Here is a 27,704-nt window from a genome sequence, read left to right as displayed (position 1 = left end):
GTCCATACGTGGAGCTGCTTTCTTGCTGTAGGAGGCTGTGGTAGGCGTCATCTTCCTGGGGACAGGGGAAGTGCCCTGAGGTAGGGAGTGCTGGGGACTCCTGTGTGGTCCAGTCCCACACACTGAGGAGGAAGGGCTTGAAGCTCAGGGAGGGCAAGACACTTGCCCAGAGTCACACAGTAAGAAAGGCTGGAGGAGGCCTTGACCTTGCTGTCCCATGGCCAGGGACTTCTTCGTGAAGTGGAGGTGATCCGCCGTTGAATGGGTTTCCTGTACACGCTACTGGATCCCTGCCTGTGTCGTTCTGTTTGTGATGCTCTCCTTCCTTCACGGTAGAGGAAGTCAGGGTGCAGAGACATCGGAGCCGTTGCCTGAGATCACCCAGCTGGAACTGGGCAGGAGTGATGCCAGATCAGCACCCCGAGAAGCCCATGGCCCTGAGTCTTTGCACTGTGGCTGTGGTGTCTCTGCTGCTCTAAAGAAGTGCTTTGTCCTTGGTTCCTCCCCAATGCCCCACATGTGGCCTCCGTGGCAGGCACCCCCCACACGTGGCCTCCGTGGCAGCCACCCCCACACATGGCCTCCGTTGCAGGTGCCCCCCACGTGGCCTCTGTGGCAGGCACCCCCCACACGTGGCCTCCGTGGCAGCCACCACCACACGTGGCTACCGTGGCAGGCGCACCCCCACATGTGGCCTCCGTGGCAGCCACCCCACACATGGCCTCCGTGGCAGCCACCCCCACACGTGGTCTCTGTTGCAGGCGCACCCCCCACACGTGTCCTCCGTGGCAGACACCCCACATGTGGCCTCTGTGGCAGGCACCCCACACGTGGCCTCCGTGGCAGGCAGATAGATGCCCCTGACCATGCTGATCTCCCTCTGTACATCCCTGCACTTCCGCTCCTATTGTCTGTTCTTCATGCATAGTCAGGCTGTCTCCTCCTGGGAGCGATCTCTTCTCTGGATGTTCTGTCTCCCCGTCTCCCTTCAGTGAGTTTATAAGGCTAGACTGGCTCCAGTCGGGCAGAGTCCACGGCTCCTCACTGGAGTTGGGGTCGTAGATTCCTCCCCAGCCTGCAGCGCAGCCCCGAGTCTGGTACCGCCCTTCACGTAGCTGGCCGGGCTCCAGGGGTAGTGATCTTCCTGTCCTTTTTCCCTTGCAGCTATGTGAGACTCTGTGAAGTGGTTGACCACGTCTTCCCGCTGCTGAAGAGAAGCCACTCCTCCGACTTCCCCTGTTCAGACACTTTCAGTAACTTCACCTTCTGGAGAGAACCGCTGCTACCCTTTGAGAACCAGGACGTACATTCGGCCTCAGCCTGATGCGACCAGGCATTAAAGGATAGGTTGTGGGACCCTGGAGCTGCTGGGAAGGCTGATGTGCGGCCATCCGCCCGAGAGAGAAGCATTTCTCCCTTGACCCGCCCGCCCCGGGGTGACATTTCTGAGCGTGGAGGGTGGATGGAGGCTGCACCTCATCCCGTATGTGTGCTGCATGAGGACGGGTTGCACTGGTAGTGTGCAAAGCAGTCCTCTGTCTGGGTTAACATACATAGTGCTGCACTCTCCAGCCCGGGGCCAGCCACTGGTTAATGTGGTGACCCCTTAGCACAAGTGGGCCGGCCACCAGAGAGCTGTCCCAGCATCAGTGTGCACCCCAGGAACTCGGATGTGCACAGCTGTTGGTAGCATAAGGGGCGCATTTCCACAGACAGTGACATCTGTGCCGCCTTCCACACACAGGGATGGGCTCTTTTCCGAGTCTGAGTGCTCTGAAGGGAAAGGAGCCTGGGCCTTGCTAGGTCCCAGCCCTCAGGCTTTGACTTTATAGATGTCCCCTTGCAGTATGGCTGACTTAGTCTCACTGTAGGTGATAAGCTCTTGAGTTGCTTTGGTCAAAGATGGCCTGTGCCCCTGGTGCATCTCCTCCCCATCCTCACAGCTCAAGGCCGGGCTATGTATGCCTTAACACATCTGCAGCAGCCGTTTGCTTAGAGCCCAGTGTCTGGTTCTCCCAACTGCGATGCCTTACATTAAAACCATAGTCCCTACGGCAGCGTCTGCGGCGTCCTCCATCTGCGTCCCACCGTGGCCAGCCTGGAAGCACCAAGGAGGACTGGAACGGCACTTAAGCCAAACAGGAATGATGCCGCTAAAGAAACCGGGTGATTTTAAGAAACGCAGTTTCCAGAAGTTAAACGATTTTCTTTGCAGATATTATTTATTACTTCATTTCGCTGCTGTTGTGAGTACCCTGGCCAGATCCTTAGGAATGCAGCTGTCGTGAACACATTAAAAGTCGAGTGTGCTAGACAATCCAAAGAGCCTTATTCTGTGTATGTCACACACTGATCTTCTGGAATTTCCGAATCATTCGTTTTCCTTAGCTTTTTCCATTCAGTCTAAGGGGAAAAAGATGTAATTTGAGTGATGTTCTTTAAGCTGATAGAGAGTAGTTGTTGAACCGTCTCAGAGAACAATGTGAAAAATGAAAGAAGTATTTTGGTAAAAAAGATTTTGCTTTACTTTTGGAAGTTTTATTTTTTTAAAGAGTGTTTTACTCCTGAAAGATCTTCCTATTTAAATTTCATTGTTTGAGTCAGAGGAGACAAAAAAAAAAAAAAAGAAAAAAAGAAAAAAAAAAGAAAAAGAAAGAAAAAAGAGGGTGAAAGAAAGAATGGACTGTTACTCTTTCTGTGAAAGAAGCCCAGAGTCACTGCGGTTGTAGTTGTTGTTGTTGGGTTCTGTGAAGGTCGGATGCGGTCACCGTTCACAGGATTGGACAGCGGAAGGGGAAGCGCACCTGCTGCGGACCGCGGACGATGGAGGAGACGGGAGTGCGCAGGCTCCCTTCTGGGACTGAGGAAAGTAATTAAGCATAGTCAGCGCGTGGCCTGTTCTCTAGTGACCTTCAGAGGCCATGTTAACCCTGCCACTGGGGTGTCCGGAGTGTCTTTTGATGGCCGTGGGCTGCACAGGAGGTCAGGCCTCTCCCTCATGTCCAGGAGAGGCTTTGGAAGCTCCCTCCCTGCATCTGCCCCCCCCCCCCCCCCCCCCCCCCGAGTCCTCTGTTCCAAGTGGCATTCTGAGAGCAAGCTTGAGCCGGGGTCTGTTTCTATAACCCAGGCTGGTCTGCAGCCCCGTCTCAAACACACAGCAAATCCCCCCCCTCCCGCCTCCACAGCTACCACACCTGGCTTGGGATCTGGTTGTGAACCACTCTACCCTGAAACAGAGCACACCTTACACAAAACCACACTCTAAGATCCCCGACGTCCTTCCTGAGCCCCATCCAGGTAGTGGTGTGAAGGAACACCCACAGGGAGGCGCCCACGTGAGATCCGGATGTGAGCTGCACCCGGGCTCGCTCACGTCGGCTTATCTGCGTATGCGCTACAACCCGGTGGCCCCACGGCCACATGCTAGAATGCTGTATTCGTACCATACATTTCAGAGTTGCTCGTGGAAGTGCGTGACTCACTCCACAGTGACACGTCCTCATACGCTGATCACACACGATGAAGGAGAATGCCCCCGGCATGTTGCAGACACGTGCTCCTATTTTCGCAGAGAATTCCCCTTTGGGTTTCAGGTTTGATCACTACTTCAGTATATTTTATTTATAACATTGGCTGTGTGTTTGTAAATGCCGGTGCAATGATGAAAATCAATGTAATATTTCATTGTGTTGTGCTTGATGCAGAACTAGAAATTTCTGTAATAAACGAGATGGATGAAAGACTTCTGAAAATCAGGCATGTGAATTTTAAATCTTTTTTTTTTTTAATGTTCTTAAGGTGCTTTTCCTTTTTTTTTTTTTTTTTTTCCTGGTGTGTCATTGTTTACAGCACTTAGTCCCTAACTTGGGAACAACCCTGGATGTGGGCCAGGGAGATGGCTTGCCGTGCAAGCGTGAGCATCCAAGCTCTGTCCCCAGCATCCATGTATGAAGCCAGACGAGGAAGTGTGCGTTTGTAATCCCAATGCCGGGGGAGGTGAGGATGGGTGGATCCCTGGCACTGGCTGGACAGACAGCCTAGTGGAGTCTGTAAGCCCCAGGTCCCAGGTCCCAGGGAGAGACCCTGTCTCAATAAGCATGGTGGACTGTCCCTGAGGAGGAACAATACCTGAGATCCTGGCTTCTCAAGGCATGACTGTACAAGTGCGTGCACACCCATCCAAGGGCCTGCACACAAATGGACACAACACACACACACACACACACACACACACACACACACACACACACACACACAATCCCGAGGGTTGCAAACCCTTCCCTGTTGTTGGAGTTCATGTGGGTTATCGTACCAACCCTGTTTATCCCTGTGACGGGTAGGAGACATACGGATGTGTTCTTCCCACGAAAGAAGACGATTCCTGCACACCCTGCATTGGATGTAAAGTTGAGAGGCCTGCTGCGCATAAGCAGGCTCTCCTGGCCTGGAAGGAGGCACAGCAGATTGAGTATGCAGAGCCTTGCAGGCCCTGCCCTCCCCGTCACTGTTTCCCATGTGGAATGTCCCGATCTCACGTCCACTGCTCTCCTCTTTCAGACCCCTGTCCTTAGTTTGTTTTTCATTTTGAAGGGATCCATCAAAGCCCCTGACTAGTTCGATCGTTTAAGCTGAAGACGGTCGTATCCTATCAACATGGTGCACTGGTAACGGCCGGAGGCTTCCTAGAAATCGCTGCTTCGGCTTTAGTGTTGACGGAGTGGATGGAAGAGTATACCCCTAAGTGTTAAAGGGCCTTCTGAATAAAAGCCAAGGCTGGGTTCCCCAGGAAGTCCAATCCCAGCAGCCCCTTGAGTGCCTGTAGACCCAATGCATCTTACACAGCAGAATAAACCCTCGAACATCTCCACACGTCCGCTCTACCCGACTGCATCTGTCTACGCTCTTATCTGAAGTAAAAACCAGGACAAATGTGTAAACCACTCATTCATATGTGTTCTCTCTGCCCTTTGACACCTCACCCCACAGAGGCACCCAAGGCTCTCCTGGGTCCCACAGCTCATACCCCTGTGCAGACAGAACTATTTCCGCTGCTTGCCTGGGCTTTCCCAGTGACGAGCTGAGATCACCTGCACGTTTGAAGTGCTTGATGTTTTGGTTTCATAGAGTAACAGGCCTCTGTTTTGCATCAGGGGCCAAGAACATCGGTGACAGGTCCTAGTCACCAGCTTTGGGGCACAGAGTGTGCTTTTGTGGAAGATAACGTGCAGACCTGGACTGGGATTGTCATAGACAGAGAAGCGAAGGAGGCCCATTTTGAAACAAGTCCCGGGACTAGGCAAACCTCAGCAGAACTGATGTCCCAGGGTCAGAGCTGAGACCTGTACCCCCACTCACCCACCTCACTTTGTCCCTCTGTATTTCCTGTCATGGCTGTGAAGTGGGAAAACCCTGAGCCCCATTTCCTTGACCTTAGGAGAGGTGAAAGCCCCCTGGTGTGGGTCGTTTACCCACCAACCCCACAGTTCCCCATAGTTTTCTTGAGTGCGAGCAGCAGGAAATATTAGATAGAAGGATTTAGAGTGTGGAGATAAACAGATAGAAAATACAGGATAGCCTCGAGAGGGCCTGGAACCTTTTCCAACAAGCCCTGACTGTCTCTGCCCCAGGGTTTTTATAGAGACGCCAAAGGGTGGAGCAAAAGACCTCCTCCCCCAGCACAGCCAAGTGCAGACCATCTCAGACACCTGCACTCAGGCCCGTGGTCCTAATCATCCTCTATGCGGACCTGCTGGGTAAAGCCACGAGGAACGTAAAAACGGGCTCCCCCACCCTGGAATGTCTCCCTTTTCTAGTCAGTTTGCACTGGGATCCCATTTCTACCTTGTGAATGGCAGGGGTGACAGGCGGCCACCACATCTGCCTGGATTTTGCGTGGGTTCTGAGGATCTGAATGCTGGTCCTCTCACGTGGGAGTCGAGTGCTTATCCACTGAGCCGTCGCCGCCGTCTCCGCATCTGTTTATTTTAAAGACAAGGTCCCGTGAGGATGGCCTGGAACTCCGTTTTTTAGCCAGGGGTGACTTTGATCATTGTCCCTCCCGTGCTGGGATCACAGGTATGTACCACTCTGACCGGCTTCTCTGGTGTCGGGAATTGAACCCAGGGCGTCCTGCAGGCTACGCAAGCGCTCTTCCTTTTGCCCTGCATCTCCAGCGAGGCCTTTACATCCGTAACCCCTCTTTCAACCCTGTAGCATCAAAGACGACAGGGGCTATCCCCTGTGGTGCAAACCAGGCTTGGTCCCTAAGGAAAGCAGAGTATGACAAGGACCCTGGAAGTCAGTGGAAGCCCGTGGCCACCGGGGGGCATAGTTGGTCCTGGTTTGGCCAAACAGCCTTGCAAAGAAGCATCCGCTCTGACAAAAAGGCCCCTCCCTACATGTAGCTTGGAGAGCAGCCAGGTTGTGAACTGGACTTGTACAGAGGCAGGGGAGTTTCTTCAGGGGGCTGTTTTGAGTACTGATGTCTTCAACCTGAGGCCCAAATCCTTCGTGGGCTTTGGAGGCCGAACAGTCTGCCTGTTTAGATTTAAAATCCGTTCTTTGTAGTTCTCTAGGTCTAGTTTGGCCCCAGAGGATGAGGGGGTTTGTTAAAAACGTGAATGGTGGGGATCTTACCTAGTTCTGCTGGCCCTAACTGGGCATGGGCCTCTGAGATACATTTTAATAAGTCCTTATGGGGTTTTGGATGCATGCACATGCTGTGGATCACGCAGCCCAGGCCTGTGCTCACATCTGCCTTTCATCTGGCTACCTCAGGAATGCTGTCCACCCAGGACTCACATTTGCTCCACCCCACCCTGCTCAAGCCGGAGAAGGCTCTGGAAAGAACACCTCCCCTCTTCCTATGAAGGACCCTGGAGACTCAGCCACAGGTACTCGCTTAAGTCACAAGGTGTCCTTGTGACCCTGTGGTAGGAGGCATCCAGTCAGATCTGCCTTCCTGGGGAATCACAGATGGGAGCCACAGGCCTGGGAGGAGACAATGGGCCTGGCAGCCTGGGCAGAGCGGGAGCCCAGGGAACAGGGCAGAGGTGGATGTGTTCGGATTTCTAATGGTCCCTTCCTCCCTGAAACCGTTGGGAACCTCGAGGATCCTGTCCGGCTGCCAGCGATCCGTTCACTGGTGCAGGAAGTCCATTCAGCCTGTGTTACTTTTAATGCGTTTTGCAAGCGAGCGGCCTCTTCCTGTGACTCACTCTGCCTTTTGTGCGCCAGGGAGCGGTGGTTTGAAGTTTCACCTCGGAAAGTCACCACCAGCACCACCACAGCCTGCCTGCCGCTTTCTCCTGGAGGAGGCTGGAACCCCAGCAAGTCACATTCATTTTGCAACAAAGATATGTAAATGGAGGCGCAGCCCGACGAGTTTCTGCTCTGATGGTAAAAACATCCTTTCCGAGATGGTCTGCAGAGCCAAGCTGAGAAGAAAATGGTTTACATTTTCAAGTCACACGTTTGTTTCAGGAGTTTGTACTTTTTTTTCTAGAACTCTCTGTCTTCTTGATCCGTTTTTAAGGGTTATCATCAACAACAACAACAACAACAAAACAACCCACAGTGCTGGTTGATTGGGTTGATCCATCCCCTAGTTGACTGAAAGTGACTCAGATCTGGACCAAAGTTTGGGTTCTCACTACCAGCAGCACAGAAAGAAGGATGCTCATAGAACTGATTAAATAACAAAGTGTATTTCACCTGGGCCTTCCCCAGCAGTCAGTTTATGGGCCCTGCATGCATGCATTTCTTAGGATAAGCCAGTATGGGGTTAAGTGGGCAAGTACTACAGAGCCGTTCCCCACGCCCCCCCCCCCCACTTAAGTTTGAAGAGTCATCTTCAAAATGTTTCAGAGTTGAATCAAATTATTATCATCACCACTATTGTTAAAGATTTTGTTTTATGTGTATGAGTGTTTGGACGGCTTGTATGTAAGTACCTGGTGCCTGCGGAGGCCAGAAGAGGGGACTGGATCCCCCTGGAACTGGAGTTACATGTGATTGTGAGCGGGGCAATCAAGTGGGAACCAAGCTGGGGATCCTCTGCAACTGCTGACCTAGCTCCAGCTCAGATGATTACTATTATTTTTAGATGGGGTTTCATGGAGCCTGGGCTGGTCTGCAACTGGAACTTGGTATGTGCGTGAGGATGGCTCTGCCTTCGCTTCCGTGGCAGGACTAGAGCATCACACCCAACATATGTGGAGCTGGGAATCTAACTCAGGGCTTCATGCATGGTCGACATGGACCCCACCATGTGAGCTGCACCCCCAACTTTAAAATGTTTTTTGCTCTTATTCTTTTTCAAATCCCAAATGCATTTAAAATCAAGAGCAGTGAAGACTGTAGCGGTCAGAGTGGCAATTAGCATTAATGTGACATTTTGAAAAGTGGACAAGGGCTCGTGAAATGATGCTAAATTTGGGGTTATAAGAGATGCGTTTGATGTTTCCTTTCTCGCTTGGTTCTTCCAGTTCCTACGCAGGGTGGGGCCGTCACGTAAGTCATTGTCCTCGTTAAACACCGAGACTTCAGATGGACGGTCTCACTCCCTGTTGGCATGGATGCTCTGCTGTTGATGAACAGCCATGGTTTCCTTCCTCTGGTGCTGGGGATGGAACCCAGGCCTTGTACATGTGAGGCGAGTGTTCTTTCACTGAGCCTTTTCCTCAGCTCGGTCATTCCAGGGTATGTGCATGAATATGGCACCGGTTTTGATAAGGGACTTTAAAAAAGGTCTTTTTTGTGTGTATGTTTATGCATGTGATGTTGTGATTGTGCACATGTTCATGTGTGTGATTGTAGGTGCATGTGTGTTCGTGTGTGGTTACATTCTTGCTCGTGTGTGCATGTGTGTTCACGTATGTGATTGTGTGGGTACAGTTACGTTCATGTGTGTGATTGTGTGTGCATGTGTCATGTGTGTGAACATGTACTCATCTATGTGATTGCATATGCACATGTGTTCATGTGTGTGATTGTGGGTGTGCATCAGCCGTGATGTGTGTGTGTGTGTGTGTATGTGTGTGTGTGTGTGTGTGTGTGTGTGTGTGTGTGTGTAGGTTCTAGGACAACCTGGGGTGCAGGTCCTCACCTCCCATCTTGTTGGTCTCTTGTTTGCACCCAGGCGAGATGGCCTGCAAGCTCCCCACCTCCCTGTAGGAGGGCCAGTTGTGTAGACGCTCACTTCACCTGCAGGCCGAGGGGTTGGATTGGAATGTCTGCGCCTCTTCCTCCTCTTCAGGACTGACAGATGGATGGGGCAATAATGGGAGCTAGACAGGAATCCTGACCTTCCTGTTGAACTGGCTTCTCTCTGAAGTTGAACTGGGACTTCTCTCCCTGACACCGCGAAGATGAGAGAGGGGCCTCCCAGTTTCTCTAAAGTTAGCTTTGATGGTCAACTTGACACAGCCTGGAGTCCTCTGAGAGGAACACCTCAGATGAGGGACTGCCTAGAACAGGTTGGCTTGTGAGCATGTCTATGGGGGACTGTCCTAATTATTGATCGACGGAGGAGGACCCGGTCCCTGGTGGGCAGCCCCAAGGCTAGGCAGGGGGGCCTGGGTTGTAAACCAATAGCTAAGAGCCAGGCGTGGCGGCACAGGCCTTTCATCCCAGCACTCAGGAGGCAGAAGCAGGCAGATCTTTGTAAGTCTGAGGTCAGCCTGGTCTCCATAGCAAGCTCCAGGCTAGTTGGAGTTACACAGCGAGACCATGCCTTGATTTTATTTTTTTATTCATTTATTTTTGTTTGTGAGATAGTATCTCACTATGTAGCCCTGGCTGTCCTGGAATTCACTCTGTAGACCAGGCTGGCCTTGAACTCACAGAGCTCTGCTTGCCTCTGCCTCCCGAGTGCTGGGATTAAAGGAGTATATGCACCACCATGCCTGGCTGAAACTATGTCTTTCAAAATGGAAAAAGAAATCTAGCTGAGCGTGAGCCCGAGTGAAGTAGAGAGCTAGTCAGCCTCCCTCCATGGCATCTGCTTCCAGCTCCTGCTTGAGGTTCCTTCCCCGACTTCCCTCAGTGATGAACTATGACCTGGAAGTGTAAGCCCAGTAAGCCCTTTCCTCCCCTGACTTTCTTCTGGTCAGAATGTCTGTTCATGGTAACAGAAAGGAAGCCAGCACTCAGCTTGTAATGGTATTGGTACCTAGGAGTGGGCAGCTCCTTCCATGCCAAGTGGACCTGCGCCCAGACCCCGTGGGCCAAAGCTGAGTGCTCCCACCGAGGGAGGGTTCCTCCTCCCAAGGAGAGGTGGGAATTCCCAGACAGGCGCAGCTGCTGATGCCCGCTGATGGCAGACTGTCTAATCGGTTAAAGGGACTGATTGGGGCCTGGAGACGGTCCTTGGTAGAGCACTTGCCTTGCGTTCACAGGTCCTGGGTTTCATCTCCACACTGCCGGGAAGAACAAAAGAGACGTGTGGGCCGTTCCATCTTTGGGGATCCACAGATAGCTTTAACTTTCCCTTTGTCTTTTTTAACTGAACCGAGAGCCATCTAGTGGGTACCAGTGAAGAAGAGTCTTGCAGATGCTTGGTGGATCCTGAAATGATGGATGGCAGTTTTCTCTGGGAATGGGGGAACCTAGCCTGGTCACCTCTCATTCCCATGGATACCTGTAGCAGGAATTGTGGGATAGCCAAGCAGCCTCAAATCCTTCAGGTCTGTGCAGGCTAGTTTTATTATCATTATCATTATCATTATCATTATCATTATCATTATCATTATTATTATTATTTTATTTTACGTCAACTTGAAATAAGTTACAGTCATTTTGGAAGAGAAAATAACATAATCAGATTGGCTAGTGGTCAAGCCTATGGTATATTTTCTTGATTGAAGATTATGTGGGTGGGGCCGTCCCTGGGCTGGTGGTCCTGGGTTCTATAGGAAAGTAGGCTGAACAAGCCATGGGGAGCAAGCCCATAAGCAGCGCCCCTCCATGGCTTCTGCATCAGCTCCTGCCTCCAGGTTCCAGCTCTGTGTGAGTTCCTGTCCTTGTCCTGGCTTCCTTCGATGATGTACAGTGATAATGGAAGTGTGAGCCGAATAAACCGATTCCCCCACAAGTTGCTATAGTCATGGTGGCAGGAACCCTAAGACAAGGTCTATCACGATTCACTGAGGTCCCCGAAGGAGAGGTCTTGTGGTGAGTGGGGACCTCAGGTGGAGCCAGTTACACCCACACGATCACCTCCTCCCTCTGTGACCCCAAGCTGCTCAGAAAGCTACAGCCTGACCGTGGGGGAACAGCCCGACCGTGGGGGAATCGGAGTGCTGCTGAGATACCCTTGACATCTGTGGAGAAGAGGAAGCAGGCGACAGCTTTGGCTTGGACCTCACGGGAGGCCTAGCTATGTTTGTCCCTGGCGGGAGCAGCAGAAACCATCAGAATCGTTTTTTTGACAGGGGTGGGAAACTCACGTCTGGCAGTTGAAATGCGGTGGTGGGTTTAGGGTTGCCACTGCACAGCGGGCAGCGGTGTGAACTTTGGAAAGAGCAGGCATCAGGAGCGAAGCTGTCTTCGGTGTCTGTCTTGGGGGGTTGTGCCCCGGTTGCGGGTGCAGCATGGCTTTTCCAGGCACCTGAAAGGAGGGGGCGTGCAGCCACTGTGATAACGGAGGTGAACTGGGCTGCACTGGCCTGGCGGCCACACTGCCTGTGACCTGCAGGAAGCATCTTGCAGTGGGGTCAACGAGAGGGCAATAGGCTGTGAGAAATGCTAGAAGCATCGCCTGCTCGAATAGCTCTCAGGGCTGAATCACTGTGCTAACCACAGTGCATTTGATTTTCAAAAAAGCTGTTTGAGAGATGTGCTTTTTGGAGACCGGGGGTAAGCACTTCCTGTTTTGACCAGGAGCAAATGTGAACCAGACCTGGCTCCTCTCGGCAGGCGGAGCTCACCCATTTTTGTCTCCACAGTATCTGTAAGAGCCCAACTATGTGTGGGTGGAGAGCAGAGTCCAGGCAATGGGAACGCCCGTGGCACATACTCTCTCCTGGAAGATGCTGAGCCAGGGAGCCACAGACCAAACCAGCCAATTCGACACACTAGAGTTTGAGCCCGGGCAAGGACAGAACGCCACTCTGCCTTTTGTTTCCTGTGACTGATGTGTTAAGTAGAGTAACTGTACAAAGAATGCGTTCAGGTTCTGAAACCCAGTGGTTAAACATTTGAGGGCCAGGGGATAGAAATGGAGTTCAGAGACCCTGAGCCTGGGAAGTATGCTTGAAATGGCTGGTTGTCTCCCTTAGTGCCTGCTCTCCTTCTGTGATGTACAGTTGCTGCTAAGAAGCCGCTGCTGTGGGGACTGGATTTCCCGACCCTGTCCTTTGATTACAGGCCTGGCCACTGCCTTTTGCCAGTGGGAACACGAGAGGTGGTGACTTGCATTTCTTCCGGGCCTAAGCAGTCAACAGGTGTAGCTTTGAACATCCCTCATCTCCATCTTTATTCATTAACTAGAAACAAAGGTCTGTAAGGGCAGAGCCACAAGATGGAAGGGAGTTGGGCCCTGGGGCAGACAGCGGTGGCTGGCCTAGAATGAGTTTTGTGAGTAGTTAGCTCCCAGGGTGACCGGGTGCTCTGGCATTCAGAGCTTTGCTGGTGACAGCTGCTGGCCTTTCCTGGCTGAGGTAGGAGAGAACCGAGCAGAGAAGAAGGATCCAGACTGGAGAACAGACCTGTCTCAGGCTGGCCCAGGGGCGTGGTGGCGTCCCCAACCCTCTCACGTCCACAGCCACAGGTGTATTCTACCTGGAGTCCCATCTGTCTTTCATTTGTTTTTGGTTCTTTTTTGACATCCTCAAATCTTTGTGTCCTGCTGTGGATATCACTCTATATAAATAAAACACTGATGGCCAGTGACCAGGCAGGAAGTAAAGGTGGGACAAGGAGAGAGGAGAATTGGGGAAACAGGAAGAAGTGGGGAGAGACACTGCAGCCACCGCCAGGACAAGCAACATGTAAAGACGCCAGTAAGCCACAAGCGATGTGGCAAGGTATAGATTTATAGAAATGGGTTAATTTTTTTTTTTTTGGTTTTTCGAGACAGGGTTTCTCTGTGTAGCTTTGCGCCTTTCCTGGGACTCACTTGGTAGCCCAGGCTGGCCTCGAACTCACAGAGATCCACCTGCCTCTGCCTCCCGAGTGCTGGGATTAAAGGCGTGCGCCACCACCGCCCGGCTAGAAATGGGTTAATTTAAGATATAAGAACAGTTAGCAAGAAGCCTGCCACGGCCATACATTTTATAAGTAATATAAGCGTCTGAGTGATTATTTTATATGTGGATTGTGGGACTGCGGGGCTTGGTGGAACCTGGAGAGAAGCCCTCCAGCAACAGTGTCCCGTCTGGGGTATCTTGGGGAGCACAAAGGGAGTGGGAGGTCTGCAGGCAGGACCACAGTCCTCAGGAGCCATGGCTAGCCACCGGCGAGGGGGATGGAGATGGCCAGCATCTCTGTCCCCAACAACCGATCACCGGCAACAGTCCACATCCAGCAGGGACTCATCCACCTGGACATGCTAACACCATCGGAGTACGATGGGGAGGAAAGGGGAATTCCTGATCTGAGGAGAGAAAGCATTTTAGGCAATGGCTCAAGGTCAGATGTTCCTGGCAGGCTGAGTCTCCGAGCAGCGTTTGGTCCTTGCATGGATTGGTACTTTGCAGGTGAAATGTATTTACCCAGGAAAAAATGAAATCCAGACACCTAGGTTCGACTTGCTCTAGGAGGCTGTAGACCAGTGATTCTCAACCTGTGGGTCATGACCTCTTTGGGGTGGAAGGTCTCATATCAGATATTCTGCATATCAGATATTTACATTATAATCCCTAAGAGCAAAATTACAGTTATGAAGTAGCAATGAAAATAGTATTATGGTTGGGGGTCACTGCAACATGAGGAACTGTATTAATGATTAGGAAGGTTGAGAACCACTGCTCCAGACACTCAAACTGTGTATGACATTTAGAATGTAAAGAGCTTTGAAAATTTTGACTGAAAATCTGTCACTTCTAGCTTCCCTGGGCAGGTTATTGACTATGTCCACAATGTGAACAGGGGTCTGTCCCAGTCCCAGCCATCCCCATTTCCACTCTTGGGCTGTCAGCTCTACCTCTAAGTGGGCCACAGGTCCTACGGAGGCATTTGGTACTATGGTGCTTGCTCTGCATTCTCTCTGGTAGCTGGTCTTCTGGACCCAGAGCTGGCAGCTAGAGTCAGTAACACACAGTGATGACGGCCAGTCAGAAGTAGGATTCCTCAAAGAGGAATAGCCATGATCTGTGAGCCAGGAGGAGCAAACCCTCCTTCTGAGTACTTAGTCAGCTGAAGCCACTCTGTCATCGGTAGGTGCTGGCCAGTAGGTGTGTGAGTGTGTGTGTGTGTGTGTGTGTGTGTGTGTGTGTGTGTGTGTGTGTGTGTGTAACCTGGGCATACAGAAAGGCATGAGGTATTATTTCTGTCATTGGAACCCCTGACATACACCTTGCAAACCTAACTTGAAATGTGAAAAGTTTCAATCTAGAGTGTTTTCATGAACATTCTGCGTGCTAAGGGTAGTCCTGGGTACTGAGGATTAACCAACAATGAAATCAACAGACCGGATAAAACCTCTGTCCTCAGAGTGTTCTATTGTGTTGGGACGTGAATCAATAAACAGTGCATCCTGTGGCAATAAGGGCTGTGACTCATGAGGAAGTAGGCTGGCTTGGGGGAGATGTGTGAGCACCCCACTTCCCCTAGGGCACTGGGTGAGCCTGTCTACCAAGGTGGCAGTAGATGGGGGGGGGCGCTGAGGAGTGGTGGGCACACCTAGGGGGCATAGGTGATTCAGGGAATAGGGGCCTTGACTGGGTAAGGCCTTGTAGACAATCAGGAAGAAATGGGTTATGGGGCAGGGAGGAGTGTCGAGACTTCTTTGGAATGTGGTTAACTTGAGAGAACGATTAGACACGGAGGAGGGATGTTGAGCCATCAATTAGGTATATAGGTCTGAACTTGAGGGGAGAAGTCTGGACTACAGGCAAACACTGAGAGCAGCCAGTAGGAGATGGTGATTAGTGCTGTGAGATTAGGGGAGGCCAGAGCTGGCTGGGGAAGGGTGATGGGTGAAAACAGGGGCTCAGGATCAAGCCCCAAGGCCCTCAGGATTTTAGGGTTGCAGAGATACTGTGAGAGGGTCTGGAGGAGCAGAGACACATATGCATATTCATACAGAGACATACACTCCTGAGACACACCACCCGCAACATATATACACAGATCTACCACTGCACACAATACAGGCACACAGACACAAACACACATGTACATTCCCACGTCCATCCTCTATACACATCCACAGACATGCACCCAACATTTTAGCTTAACTCTCCTATGTACGAACACACACGAGGCCATGAGGTGTTACTGAATGTTTAAAGGAAGTCTTCCAACAGGAATCAAAGCAAGCAATACTGAAGGGATCACCGTCACTATTATTGAGATCAGGAAACAGAAAATATCAGATATCATGGCTGATGTCTTCAGAAGGGTTGAATAGTATGTTTGTGAGATGAGAAGTGAGTGTTGTTATACAATACCACCAGGGGATCAGGACGGTGCGCCTGGACCAGTCTGGGAAATGGGTCTCTGCTCAAAGCGGAAGACAGAGAAGAGGTCCAGAAAGACAGCGTCAGGACCAGAGTCGGCCCCACAGTGGGAAGATTTCCAGGAACAAAAGGGAGGTGAAATATATTTGATGATGTCAGAAATGCTGTTGTGTCAACTTGACACAAGCTAGAGTCATCTGAGAGGAGGGAGCCTCAATTGGGAAGATGCCCCCATAAGATCCAGCTGTAGGTCATTTTCTTAAATAGGCATTGATGGGGGAGGGCCCGGCTCATTGTGGGTATTGTCATTCCTGGACTTGGTGGTCCTGGGTTCTATCAGAAAGCAGGCTGAGCAAGCCATGGTTTACCAGCCAGTAAGCAGCGCCCCTCCATGGCCTCTGCCTTAGCTCCTGTCTCCAGGTTCCTGCCCTGCTTGAGTTCCTGTCCTGACTTCCTTCGATGATGAACAGTGCTGTGGAAGTGTAAGATCTTTTGGTTATGTTGTTTGGCAATAGAAACTCTAAGGCAGACACTAAGATTCTTTTGTCATTATTTTGTGTGTGTGTGTGTGTGTGTGTGTGTGTGTGTGTGTGTGTGTGTGTGCACTTTTTGGGGGATAGGAAAGAAATCAGCAATAATTTGGAAAAATAGTAAGCCATGTAAAGAAACCCTGGGAAATGCCAATCATAGACGCACAGCGTGTGTTTCTATAGTGGGAGGCTGGGGGATGAATAAGGCGCATGTACGACAGAACTTCATTTCTCATTGGACAGGATGCCTACGCTCGGCTACTGAAACATTATAGTGTGTTTACATTACTCAGAAACAAATGCAGAATCAATGGCTCAGAGATGGGGGGGAGGGGAAGACTGTCCCCAGGGAGCAGTAAAAGAGTATAGAGGAGCAGGTGGGGCTCTGTGGATCTCTGCCACATGCCTTCTGATAAACTTCTTCCTCTTTGAGAACTACGTGGCTCTGTTATTTAGGTTTAGAGAAAACGGCAGATTAACAGCTCTTAGGAGAAGCCAACGGAATAAGAGGATCACAGAAGAAAACAACAAAAGGAGGTCCAGGAGGAAAGAGATGTCAGAGGCAGGAGAGAAACGTGGGGAGGTGGGCAGAGGTCACTAGGGTCCTGTATCCACTCTAGCCATGTTGTGAAGGTATTCTAGTCCACGGGTCATCCTACAGGACGAGCACCTTTATGCATTGTGGTGGCCAACTTTGAGAGCACCTGTAAGGAGGGCTAAATAATCACCCTGATGCTGATTTGCATGGTGTTTGATACTTTTAGAGTTACACTTGACAATAGAGGAGACATTTGGAAGGGGAAACCTGCCTTAAAGGCCTGCTGTGTGACATGACCATGGCAGTTCTAAGGACCGAATGTATGTCAAGTGTAGCAACCAGAAGCCCTGCACGCTGGGAGGTACCACAGAAGGAGGACACGTTTGTCTGAGGGTGGGGAACACGGGTTGTTCCCAGGGTAAAAAAAAGGCCCCCTGAGAGGGGCCACTTGGGCTGAGTCTGGAGTGATGAGTGGGTATTTTGTACCCGGGAGAAGAGTGACGCAGTGTGGAGATGGGACCCATTCTTGGGATTATCTGAGATCACTGGAGATGGATGTCAGGTGGGCAGGGACCACAGCTCCAAGTGATAGCCAGATAGTCAGTTCTTTTTCAGATTTATTTATCTATATTTTAGGTATATGAGTGCTCTGGCTTCGTATGTGCCAGAAGAGGGAGTCAGATCCCAATACAGATGGTTGTGAGCCACCCTGTGGTTGCTGGGAACTGAACTCAGGACCTCTGGAAGAGCAGCTAGTGCTCTTAACTCTAGCTGCCATCTCTTATGACTGAGTAGGGGTACAGAGGAGCGTTGGAAATGGTTAAGGATGTTTACTTGGAGGCTACCAGGCAGCTCAGAAACAAGGAGGCTGAGGGCTAGAGTGGAGGCAGAAACTTGGGCATGAAGAAATTGTTGTTACTACAAGTAGGAGGAATTTGTGTCATCTCCAGGCTTCCCACACAGACATAGGGGGGCAAGGGGGTGTTTTTGCAGGGCCTGGTAAACAGAGGCAGCCAAAGGCACTGCTGGAATTAGCCAAAATTGGTTTGATGGCTAATTGGGGTTGTCAATTTGACACCCACAATGAGGGAATCTCAATTGAAGAATTGCCTCTGTCAGAGTGGCCCATGGGCGCATCTGTGGGGCAATTTCTTGACTGCTGATTGATATAGGAGGGACCAGCCCACTGTGGGTGGTGCCGTTCCTAGGCAGGTGGACCTGGGGGTGTATACATTCTCGGTAGCTCAACTTGAGTCTGGAAGCAAGCAAGCCAGTACTGACTGGTCTCCGCTCAAGGTTCCTGCCCTCAGTTCTTGTGGGATTATACTTCTAACAGAAACCCCTGTTTGTCATTATGGATCTGAAAGACCCAGACTGTGGGTTTAACCACAGCTTTATGATGGTGGATTTTTATCTACAGAAAGATAGAGACCTTTGTGGGTTGGGGAAGGGATGGTTTTAGGGCAAGTCCATCAGAAAACGAAAATGGAATTATCAGGAAACGGAAAGCTAAAAATAAATATGTCATGCTTGGCCAACAGGAGGGAGTGGAGACCGATCCAATACTTGGGTTGAGCGTGGGGGTGCCAAGAATGCCTAGGGGAGCCAGAAATGAAGAGATTTGTTTGAAGAGACAGACAGGAGTGGCTTGTAGAATGCAGGGATGTCAAATTGAGGCTGTCAGGAGGAGAACAGCCAGTGTCTGGAGAGCAAGGGCCTGGTCACCGTCTCCGTGATCTACCTGGAGGGTTAGTTTTCCGGCTCAATTGATGTCTATAGAAGCACGTAACCAACAGCTGGCCAGACGTGCTGGCGTTGTGGCTGAGATCATGACTGTTTAACGTGTTTCATGTCCTTTCTTCCTCCCCTGTTCCATGGATGCCTGTTCCAGGGTTTGTCTGGGGGCTGAAATGAACTAGGGATTTTTCCTGCCACCATCATTTGGCTGGGTGATTTTTTTTTTTTTGAAGTTTCTAACTTTTGGGAGATAACCCCATGGCCCTAGTGGCTCTCAGGGGAAGTGGGACCCATGGAACTTGGCGGTGGATTTGTGCTCCTCCCCAAGTACCGGAGGAAGGAGCAGCATCTTTCCACTGAAAGTGGGCAGGAGGCCAGGGCTTCGAGAGACCCACCTGAGAGCTACGGGCGCCAGGAGCCGCTTAACGATGAATACAATAAACGAGGCATTCTAGACTTCAGCTTATGCAGGCTTGTTCCTCCGTGGAACATGGGGCGATTTTAGTGCTATGTCTGAGAGCAATATGTACTGTTGTTGTCAAATTGCCGTAGGGCTGTTTTAGACTGTATGGCTGAACTATTTTTATAGGGTAAAAAAAAAATGGGAGTGAGTGTTCCGCATGGGGTTCAGTGTGACCTTGGAGTTAATTAAATTAATATCCTGTCCTTTTTTTTTTTTTTTTTTTGGAGCCTTTGCTGACACACAGGAAGAAATAGAGTTGAAAGGGGCTTCACAGCTGATGTCCTTTCCTCCCGAGGGGACAGCTGAGCTCATAGGCACACTTGTACAATTGAGTCTGCTGTCCAGAAGCTGGTGGGAGATTTTGGTCTGGATTTGATCAAAATGGGTGGCCTGGGAGTCTGTGGTCAGCGTTATTGTAGCGCATTCTAAAATCCTGTTCTCTTCACTAGCCTTTGGATAGAGAAGACTTCAAACTGTAAGGAGCTGTAGTGGGTTATCTTTAATTCTTTTTAGTTTCCTCACATTCTGGGGGGCTTACAAGGTTGTGCCCCAATGGCCAATTTAAGGTGGTTGGAAGGTTTCTTATTTATTTAGCTGAAGATGCCGATAATTTTTTAAGTAAAAGAGCTACTTAGCCCAGAGTAGAAGAGGGCCCTCACTTCAGCTGCCTCTGATGACCCTCCTTCACCTGCAAGGTGGGAGCCTCCCCAGAGAGGTTTGTGCTGAGCATGAGCAACCACATTTCTGTCACTCCTTGGCATCCCAGCAAATCCAATTCAATAGTCGGCTCCCAACTCCTCTGATGGATGTAAATCTGACGTCTGGATCAGCTAGAGACCCAGGGCAGAGCGGATGTTGCCCCCTCAGTCCAGATATTTCTGATGACAGGATTCCTTCTCCATTGGTGTTTCTTAAGACGTTCAGTTGTTTGGGGGAGGCCCACCCACTCCAGAGGGCCCCCAGCTACACTTCAAGTCTACCAACTGGGATGCTTGCTTTGTTTTGAGACTGGGTTTTTCTATATGGCCCTGGCTGGCCTGGAAATCGCTACATAGACCAGGTTGGCCTTGAACTCTCAGTGATCCTCCTGCCTCTGCCTCCTGACTGGTGGCATGATGGGAGTGCATCATGGTGCCTGGCCAATTCAAGTGTTAGTCACACTGAGAACTACTTTCACTGCAACATCTGGACAGATTTCGAAATGCACATCTGGATATCATAGTTCAAGGTGATAAAATATAAAATAAAATATAAAATTAACCAGGAGAAAAAAATATATTAGGAGCTGTTATCTGGGGCTTTCACTGAGGGGTTCATGGCCCCAGAAGCTGTCCATCAAACCTAAGGTCTGAGTGTGCATGTGTGTGCACCTGTGTTCGTGGTGTGAGCGTGTGTGCATGCATGTGCCTGTGTGTGTGTGAGTGTGCATGCATGTGCCTGTGTGTGCATGCATATGCCTGTATGTATGCATGTGTGTGTGCATGTGCGTGTGCGTGTGCGTGTGCGTGTGCGTGTGTGTGTGTGTGTGTGTGTGTGTGTGTGTGTGTGTGAGTGACTGAAGCTATTAGCTCAGGGTCAACTAACTTCAGCTGTAGTCTTTTCTGCTTTAGAGAGCCCCTATTGTCTTCATGGGGAAGATCTTTGAGGATTTCTCCAGGCTTTTGCACAGCGTGCCTCTGAAAAACCATCTCCTGGGTCCCATCTATGGGAAGGCATGTTCTTTTCCATTCCTGGATAGACATCCATGGCAGAACTCAGGTTTTGTTCACTTTAACCCAGCTCAGTCTGACATGTTGTTCGGCCCCGACCATGTGTCAGCCTGCTCTGGAAAGCAGCTGAAGATGGAGGACTCAGGCCCTCTTGGATCTGGCAGAGGTGCAGGCAGACGAGCACAGAAAAGATCTGCAAAATAAAACAAAGACTGGGATGCATGCTCTCCCCGGAATCCAAGACTGTCACAGATGACTGACCCACTGCATCATTCGGGGTGCTTTCTGATTTACTTTTTGCTAGGCAATGTTTAAGAAAAAATACAATTTTGGGGAGCTGGAGCTGCACCCCAGTTGTCAGAGTGCCTGTGTAACAGGCACAGGATCCTGGGTTCAATCTCCAGCTTAGTATAACCCAGATGTGGTGGCACACACCTGTAATCCCAGCATTTGGGAAGTGGAGGAGGGGGGGTTCAAAGGTCAAAAATCACCGTCAGCTACATGGCAAGTTTGAAGTCAGCCTATTCTCAAAGAAAGAAAAATATAATTTTTAAAAGGTCTTTTGAATTAGTGTAGTGTGTGTGTGTGTGTGTGTGTGTGTGTGTGTGTGTGTGTGTGTGTGTGTCTGTGTTTGCACTGGGAATTGAGCCCAGATTTTTAAGCATGCCAAGCGCATGCTCTAATGCTGAGCTACACCCTTAACCCATTTTCAAGGTTATTATTATTTTTAAACCAAGGTTAGCTTGCTTGCCTTTGATAGAGAATTTAATGATAAAGAACTTGTGATCAGTATGGGGGTGTGTGTGTATAATTAATTAATCAGAAAGAACCAATAACCTTGGGTTTGAATCCTAAGTGCTGTTACAATGAAGATAAAGGTAAAAGCCTGACTTTGTGAAAGTGTTTAATTAATGCATGCCAAGGGTGCATTGTATTAACGGGGAAACCAGGGTAATGCAAAAATGAATTCTATTCTATGCAGAATTCAAACAGTATACAAATATAGGCAATCAGGAATTGGGAAGGAATTTGCAGATAAATGCAAAACAAGGGGATGTCTATATATACTAACTGACTGTTTATCCACTAGCCAAAGTTCCTTTCCATAGGCAAGGCTTACTCACCCTGCTGTCCACTTTCTATAACTTACAGAGTAAGTGGACAGCCCAGAGATAACCCAGAAAGACAGATAACCTGGGAGAACTCTCTAGGAAAAATACCCACGAGTGTAGTTTTTCCCACTTCAGAATCTTTCCCATTAAAACAAATATTGGTGAATATGAAGATATAAATAGCCTCGTGTTTGTTGCTTAATCTCTGTTTCATCTGTGAAGTGGAGCAGGTGTCTCTTCATTGGTTTATCTTGGGGATTAAAAATGATCTTATATATGCATGTATAATTCCTTAGGCTGAATATGTATGTACACACACACACACACACACACACACACACACACACTCAATAGTAGAACTCCTTCCTCATTTATTTATTTATTTATTTATTTATTTATTTATTTATTTATTTATTTATTTATTTATTTATATCTCTGGATTTGTTCCCAGCAAACCTTTCTTCATGCATTTGTTTATCTGACATGTGGAGAAGGCTTGCTGCACTGGGCACGTGCTAAGCTAAGGCATGGCTGGCGAGCACGCAGTGAACGCCTCCCAGACTTTGGGCATGGGTGTTGGGAGAGAGACCGACAAGGAAAGCATTAGGAATGGTTTTCTGTGACACCCTGTTCTGAGAACCCTGGAGGGCATCCTTAGGGAGGGCAGACAGTGTTTGAAAGCAGTGACCTGGGGGCCAAGGGTGTGGCCCGTGGGCACACTGTGTGCCTCTCAGTTCTTTCTGGACAAGAGATGATGCCTGTCGGTTGTGGTGCCGGCTAAAGAAGTTTGCACACACTTGAATACGGTGCTAAGTATTTGCTGTTACTGTTTAGTGACATGACCAAGCACAGATAAAATCCAAGTTATGGAAAAACAAAGCCCACATCCATTTGCTGCTAGTCTGAATGATTAGACCATACTTAGGTCTTTATACTTTAACCCACTTTATACTTACCCATGTTCCCTCCAAAAGGTTATAGTAGCACGTGAACAACTTAAGCATCTCTCATCTGTGCATCTGAGGAACCTGCTGTGTATCTGGGTGGTCTACCAAACTCTATGCTCTTATTTGTAGCCTTTCTGATATTAGGAGTTGTCCTTCTGAGGCAGATGGCGTCTGAATCCATCTCTTCCACCCTCTGAGAGTTAGCTCCTTCAGCCTCATTTTAGCACTTTTAAAAATTTTATTCTTTGAGAAATTCATGCAATATAGTTTTGATCATATTTACCCCCTATTCCTCCAAGACTCATCTTCATACCGTACCCAATTTCATGTCCTATTTTTTTTTATTAATAGCCCAGAGTCCAATTTGCACTGTGCATATACTCCTGGGTGTGTGGTCATTCCCTGGAACATGGGTGACTGATCAGGGGGCCACATCCTTAAAGAAACAGGCTCTCCTTCACTCACCAACTGTCCAAAGGTCCTCAGTTAGGGATGGGGGCTTGCAAACTCCTCCCTCCTCCATGCTAGAATGTTGATTGGCACATTCATCTTACAGGTTTAAACTCTATACCTGGTGGAGACCACAGGACTCCTCTAGGCTCTTTTATTCCGGCTACAGTTGTGTGTTCATAACCACTGGGGTGGGTGGTTGGCTTCAATGGGAGTGGGGGGTCACAGTGGCCACATTGCATATGGCCTTTTAGGTGTTTATTGGCGTGGAATGGACATGAAGGGGGCTGTGTCCAGGAAGAGCAATGTCGCCATTTACTCCATGCAGGACCGTGGGTGGCATGGCTCGGCGTTCCCATCTGACTGTGGAAGTACTAGCACGAACTTAGTCTCAACACTTGCCCGAGTGTCCCCCGTTCCTGCTGAAAGTGCAGAGGGAGCAGTGCCAGCCTTGGGCCAGGGTGACGTCATGACTGCAAGTGTGTGTTTGCTGAGCACCCGATGGTCACTTTCTGTTATAACCATGTTCTTCAAACTGCCCTCCAGGTAGGGGAATGGAGGCCCTGTGTCCAAGGGACCAGGGATCGTCCCCACAGAGGGGACGAGTCCTTCGCAGTCTCTGCAGACAGACTGAACACAGGAAGAAGCAGGGCATGGCGGGATGTCCCCTCCCACATGCTGGTGCCCTGTGGTGGATGGGGGGGGGTGCCCTGAAGGTGTCACGCCTCCTGAAGCAGACATTCACACTGCTACATTCCTGAGAGGACCCACTGGTCAGAAAGAGCCACACAGATGCGGGGTGGTCCCTACTCTAACCGGATGGGCTCTGTTGGCAGCTTGGTGGTTTCTAGCCTGTGGGAGGTGTGGGAGGTGAAGTACTTTATGTCCCGAAGCGTCTGCTCCGGCCAGGTCTTTGGGAGGACTCTTGTTTCTGATGCACCCCATCTATTTGTCCTGGCTCGAAGCCCCCCAGCTGTGCTTGCACTTTCCCCCAGGGTGCAAAGCCAGAGTCCCCATGAGCCTTCTGCTGCTTCCCATTTTCTGCAGAGTCCCTAAAGGCAGCTCGCCTCGGTCCCCCCTGCTCCCCTCTCATCAGAAGGACTGTAGCCTGGTCCTCACCACTGCACATGCTCTTTGTTCTAATTAGACGTTCGGGACGCACTGGGGCAGGTCCTTCGCAATCCTTGCCAGTCTTCCAGCTCATTCTTGTCTTTTGGTGGGAACCTACAGGGAGCCGCAGGCAGTGCATAGGGAGGAGTCACGATGAGGTGACCCTTAGCAGAACCAGGGTTGGCTGAGTTCAGACCTCGGTTCAGGCCTCCTTACCCTGTCTCTGCATGGTGCCAATAGAGTGACCAGGTTACTGGCTTTCCGTGAGCCACCACTGATCCTCACCTGGGAACTCACTAGAAATGCAAGTCCAGAGTCCCTGCCCCAGAGCACATGGCAGCTGCGTTTTTCTATGTCGGGGATGTGAGAGTTCCTGAGAGTCTAAAGTTTGAGGCCTGGGTAAAATGAATGCTAAAGCCCCTTTGAAAGGAATATATTATGCTTATTGCCTTGACATGTGGGATGCCCACGGATGAGAGAGAGGGAGAGAGGAGGAGGGAGGGAGAGAGAGTGAGGGAGGGACAGAAAAAGGGAAGGAGGGAGGAGAGGAAGGGAGAGGGAGGGAGAGAGAGAGAGAGGGAGGAGAGGAAGGGAGAGGGAGGGAGAGAAAGGGAGGGGGGAGAGAGGGAGGGAGGAGAGGGAGGGATGGGAGAGAGAGAGAGAGAGAGAGAGAGAGAGAGAGAGAGAGAGAGAGAGAGAGAGAGAGAGAGACACCTTACCCAGAGAAAACAAAACAAAACACACACAATCACCCTGGAAGTCCCTTCAAGGCTCCACAGAGTATGGTATTACTTAGATTACATTCCCACATTTTTTTCCCCTCAGCAAAAGCTGACAGAAAACCTGTGGGAAGGTCCTGATGTCCCTGAAGAGATGTCCTTGTCTTGAACAGTCCTTGGAAAGGCTCCCCCGGGGCAGCACCTGGAAAGCAGGGTGGATGGCAGCGTGGAGCCTCTCAGCGGAGCAGATACAGCTTCTCCATTGGTTCCCGACACAATTGGGTAAGTGTGTGCTGGCTCAGCCGGCCTCCAGCTGCACTCTGTGCCCAGCTCCGCTGGAACTGTGCCTGTGGCCTGAGAAGGGTGATCTGTTCCCGTGGGAAGCCTCGCCAGCTCCCGTGGACAGGTTTGTAGCTGGGAAGGTCTGCTTTCTGGGCTGGCCCCCTGACTGAGCCAGCAAACAGTTATCTTGGATCCTAAGACTGGGCTCCTGGTCTGGCTCATGGATGTAGTGACTATCAGTGAGTGGGCAGTCATTTGAACTTGGTTGGGTCATCCTTCACACTGCTTTGAGGCTCCAGAACCACGTTGGTTGCTCCCTGGGGCTGCTGTGAGAGGCCATCACATAGTCTCCTCCATTTCAGCGCCCCCCCCCATCTTGTGGGAGAGAGATAACAGGGGGTCAACATTGTGTTGGAAGAGTGCCACATGGCAGCTGGATGGTGTCATATCTCTGATGTGGTCTGGCAGCCATGCTAGGTAGGATTGCCGTTAAGATCTGTGTGTAACAAACTATAGAACTGATCTCTCAAAGTATAGAGAAACCCTGTCTCAACCCCCAACTCCCAAAAGATCTGTGTGTAACTTCCAGATGAAAATCAAGTGCCCCCCCCAATAAATGTCCTGATTAAAGCTATACATGAAATACATGATAGAGTCATGTTATCAAATTTGGTTTCATTTATGGAATATTGACTGTCTTGTGGTCTGAGTCTGAAATATCCCCCACAGCAGGCTCACCTGTTTGAATACCTGGCCCTCAGCTGCTGGTGCTGCTTTGGGAGATTTGGGATGCTGGCCTGGAGGATGGAGGCTCTTAGGGCCAGGCTTTGGGAGGCTATCGGCAGGGCTCTGCTCCCGTCCTGTGTGTGGCTTCATGGTCTGTCAAGATGTGGAGGGCTGCTGCCCTGTGCGTCCATCACCTCAGAGGAGCCACCCCAGCCGGCAAGGCTTCTCCGCCATGGTGGACTGATCCCCAGTACTGTATGCTTTCCTCACTACGGTTGTGTCTCTAACCCCAATACTCTATGCATCTCCTCTACAGCTGTGTCTCTAATCCCCGGTACTGTGTACAGCTCCTCACTACAGCTGTGTCTCTAACTCCAATACTGTATACAGCTCCTCACTACAGTTGTGTCTCAGGTGTTTTATCAGGGTGAGGAAGGAAAAACCAAGTGTGCAACTCTTAACACCACTCTTACGCACGCGGTGGTGGGTGTCGATTTGTCATTAGCTTGTCTCTTTAGTTATTTAGTTATCCCATCTAATTGTTCTATCTATCCCAGTCTTCACAGTTCCATCTTGAAATTTAGATTATACCTTTTCTTTTTTCTTTTTTTAAAATAGATGTGGAAGCTTAGGCTCAAGGGGGTGAGTAGGTCAGCATGCCTGCTCTTACCAACAAGGAAATGGCTCGGCCTCCATCGCGCCTCTATGGGTGTTTGGATGAGTGAGTGCCACCAAAGCCTGCTTGTCCCTCTGTTCCTGGAGGGGCTGAATTTGAGGGTGGTCCAGAAGAAACTGTCCCTGGTCAAGGGTCATGGTGTCTGAATTTTCACCATCCCCAGACCTACTCCTTTAGCCTCCAGTGCCAGGCAGTGGCTTTCTCTGAGAATGTGGGTGTTCCCCCATGCACCCACCAGTGTGTTACCAGGTGGCTCCTGAGATGCTGACAGGATGAGACATTTGGTGAGGGTTTGGTTTGATTAAGATTTGTGGTAGTTAGATTTTTGTTCCCTTGACAAATCTCCAAGAAAAACAGATGAAATGGAGCGAGGCTGGGCCTCCCTTTGGCTCCGGCTTTCAAAGGCTCCAGGTCAGGGGTGTTAGTGCCGTTGCTTTTGGGCCTGTGGTCAGTCAGAACAACATGGTGGGAGCTATCGGTAGAGCAAAGAGAAGGAGACAGGAAAGGGTGGGTCAGGGTACACCCTTAAAAGCTGTCCTCCCAGGGATCTGCTTCCTCGAGGTAGTTCCCACTTCCCTAAGGTTCCGCCATCACCCCAAAGAGCGCCACCAGCCGGGGACCGAGTCCTTAGCACATGAGCCTGCATGGGTATTTCCTGTTCAAAGCACGACACATGTCCCCACCACAGGACTGTTCTTCATTTGACAGATTTTCCAGGACTAAACCTCTCGACTGTGTGCCGACCCCAGTTAGATGTTTTCCTTTACAAGAGTTCCTATGGTCATGGCGTCTCTTCACAGCTGTAGAAATCCTAATTAAGGCATGGGCCAATGTGAAGAATTTATTCATCCATCTTGCAGGTGGAGAAATGGGCTCAGGGATGGTGGATTAGATGGTGGATTAGATTTAGATGGAAGAGGTTCAGCCCATCAGTCATAGACCCCCAGGGTCAACTGGTTCTGAGTATATGTTCTGTGCCAAGGACTGTGCTTGAACCCCATGGTCAGATGGCAGGTGGTGGGACTGAATTGTGTCTCCTCAAAACTCTCAGCTCCCTGACACCTCTGGAAGTGAATGCCTTTGTA

The 27,704-nt window shown here is 50.2% G+C and overlaps 1 protein-coding gene across 19 annotated transcripts in view; it reads left to right on the top strand.

Moving 5' to 3' along the window:
* Lpin1 (lipin 1) overlaps positions 1-3,755 on the top strand; it is a 108,351-nt gene extending 104,596 nt beyond the window's left edge. For all 19 annotated transcript variants that reach the window (XM_076559855.1, XM_015995510.3, XM_006976593.4 and 16 more), the window contains one exon: positions 1,165-3,755. In XM_076559855.1, coding sequence (XP_076415970.1) covers positions 1,165-1,324 — 160 coding nt within the window. In that variant the 3' untranslated portion in view covers positions 1,325-3,755. The remainder of the gene's footprint in view (positions 1-1,164) is intronic.
* Positions 3,756-27,704: the final 23,949 nt, after the last annotated feature.

Source organism: Peromyscus maniculatus, chromosome 22 (genome assembly GCF_049852395.1).
Source record: "Peromyscus maniculatus bairdii isolate BWxNUB_F1_BW_parent chromosome 22, HU_Pman_BW_mat_3.1, whole genome shotgun sequence".
NCBI lineage: Eukaryota > Metazoa > Chordata > Mammalia > Rodentia > Cricetidae > Peromyscus > Peromyscus maniculatus.
Note: the sequence above shows the minus strand (reverse complement) of the source record. Positions and strands in the feature narration are given on the sequence as shown.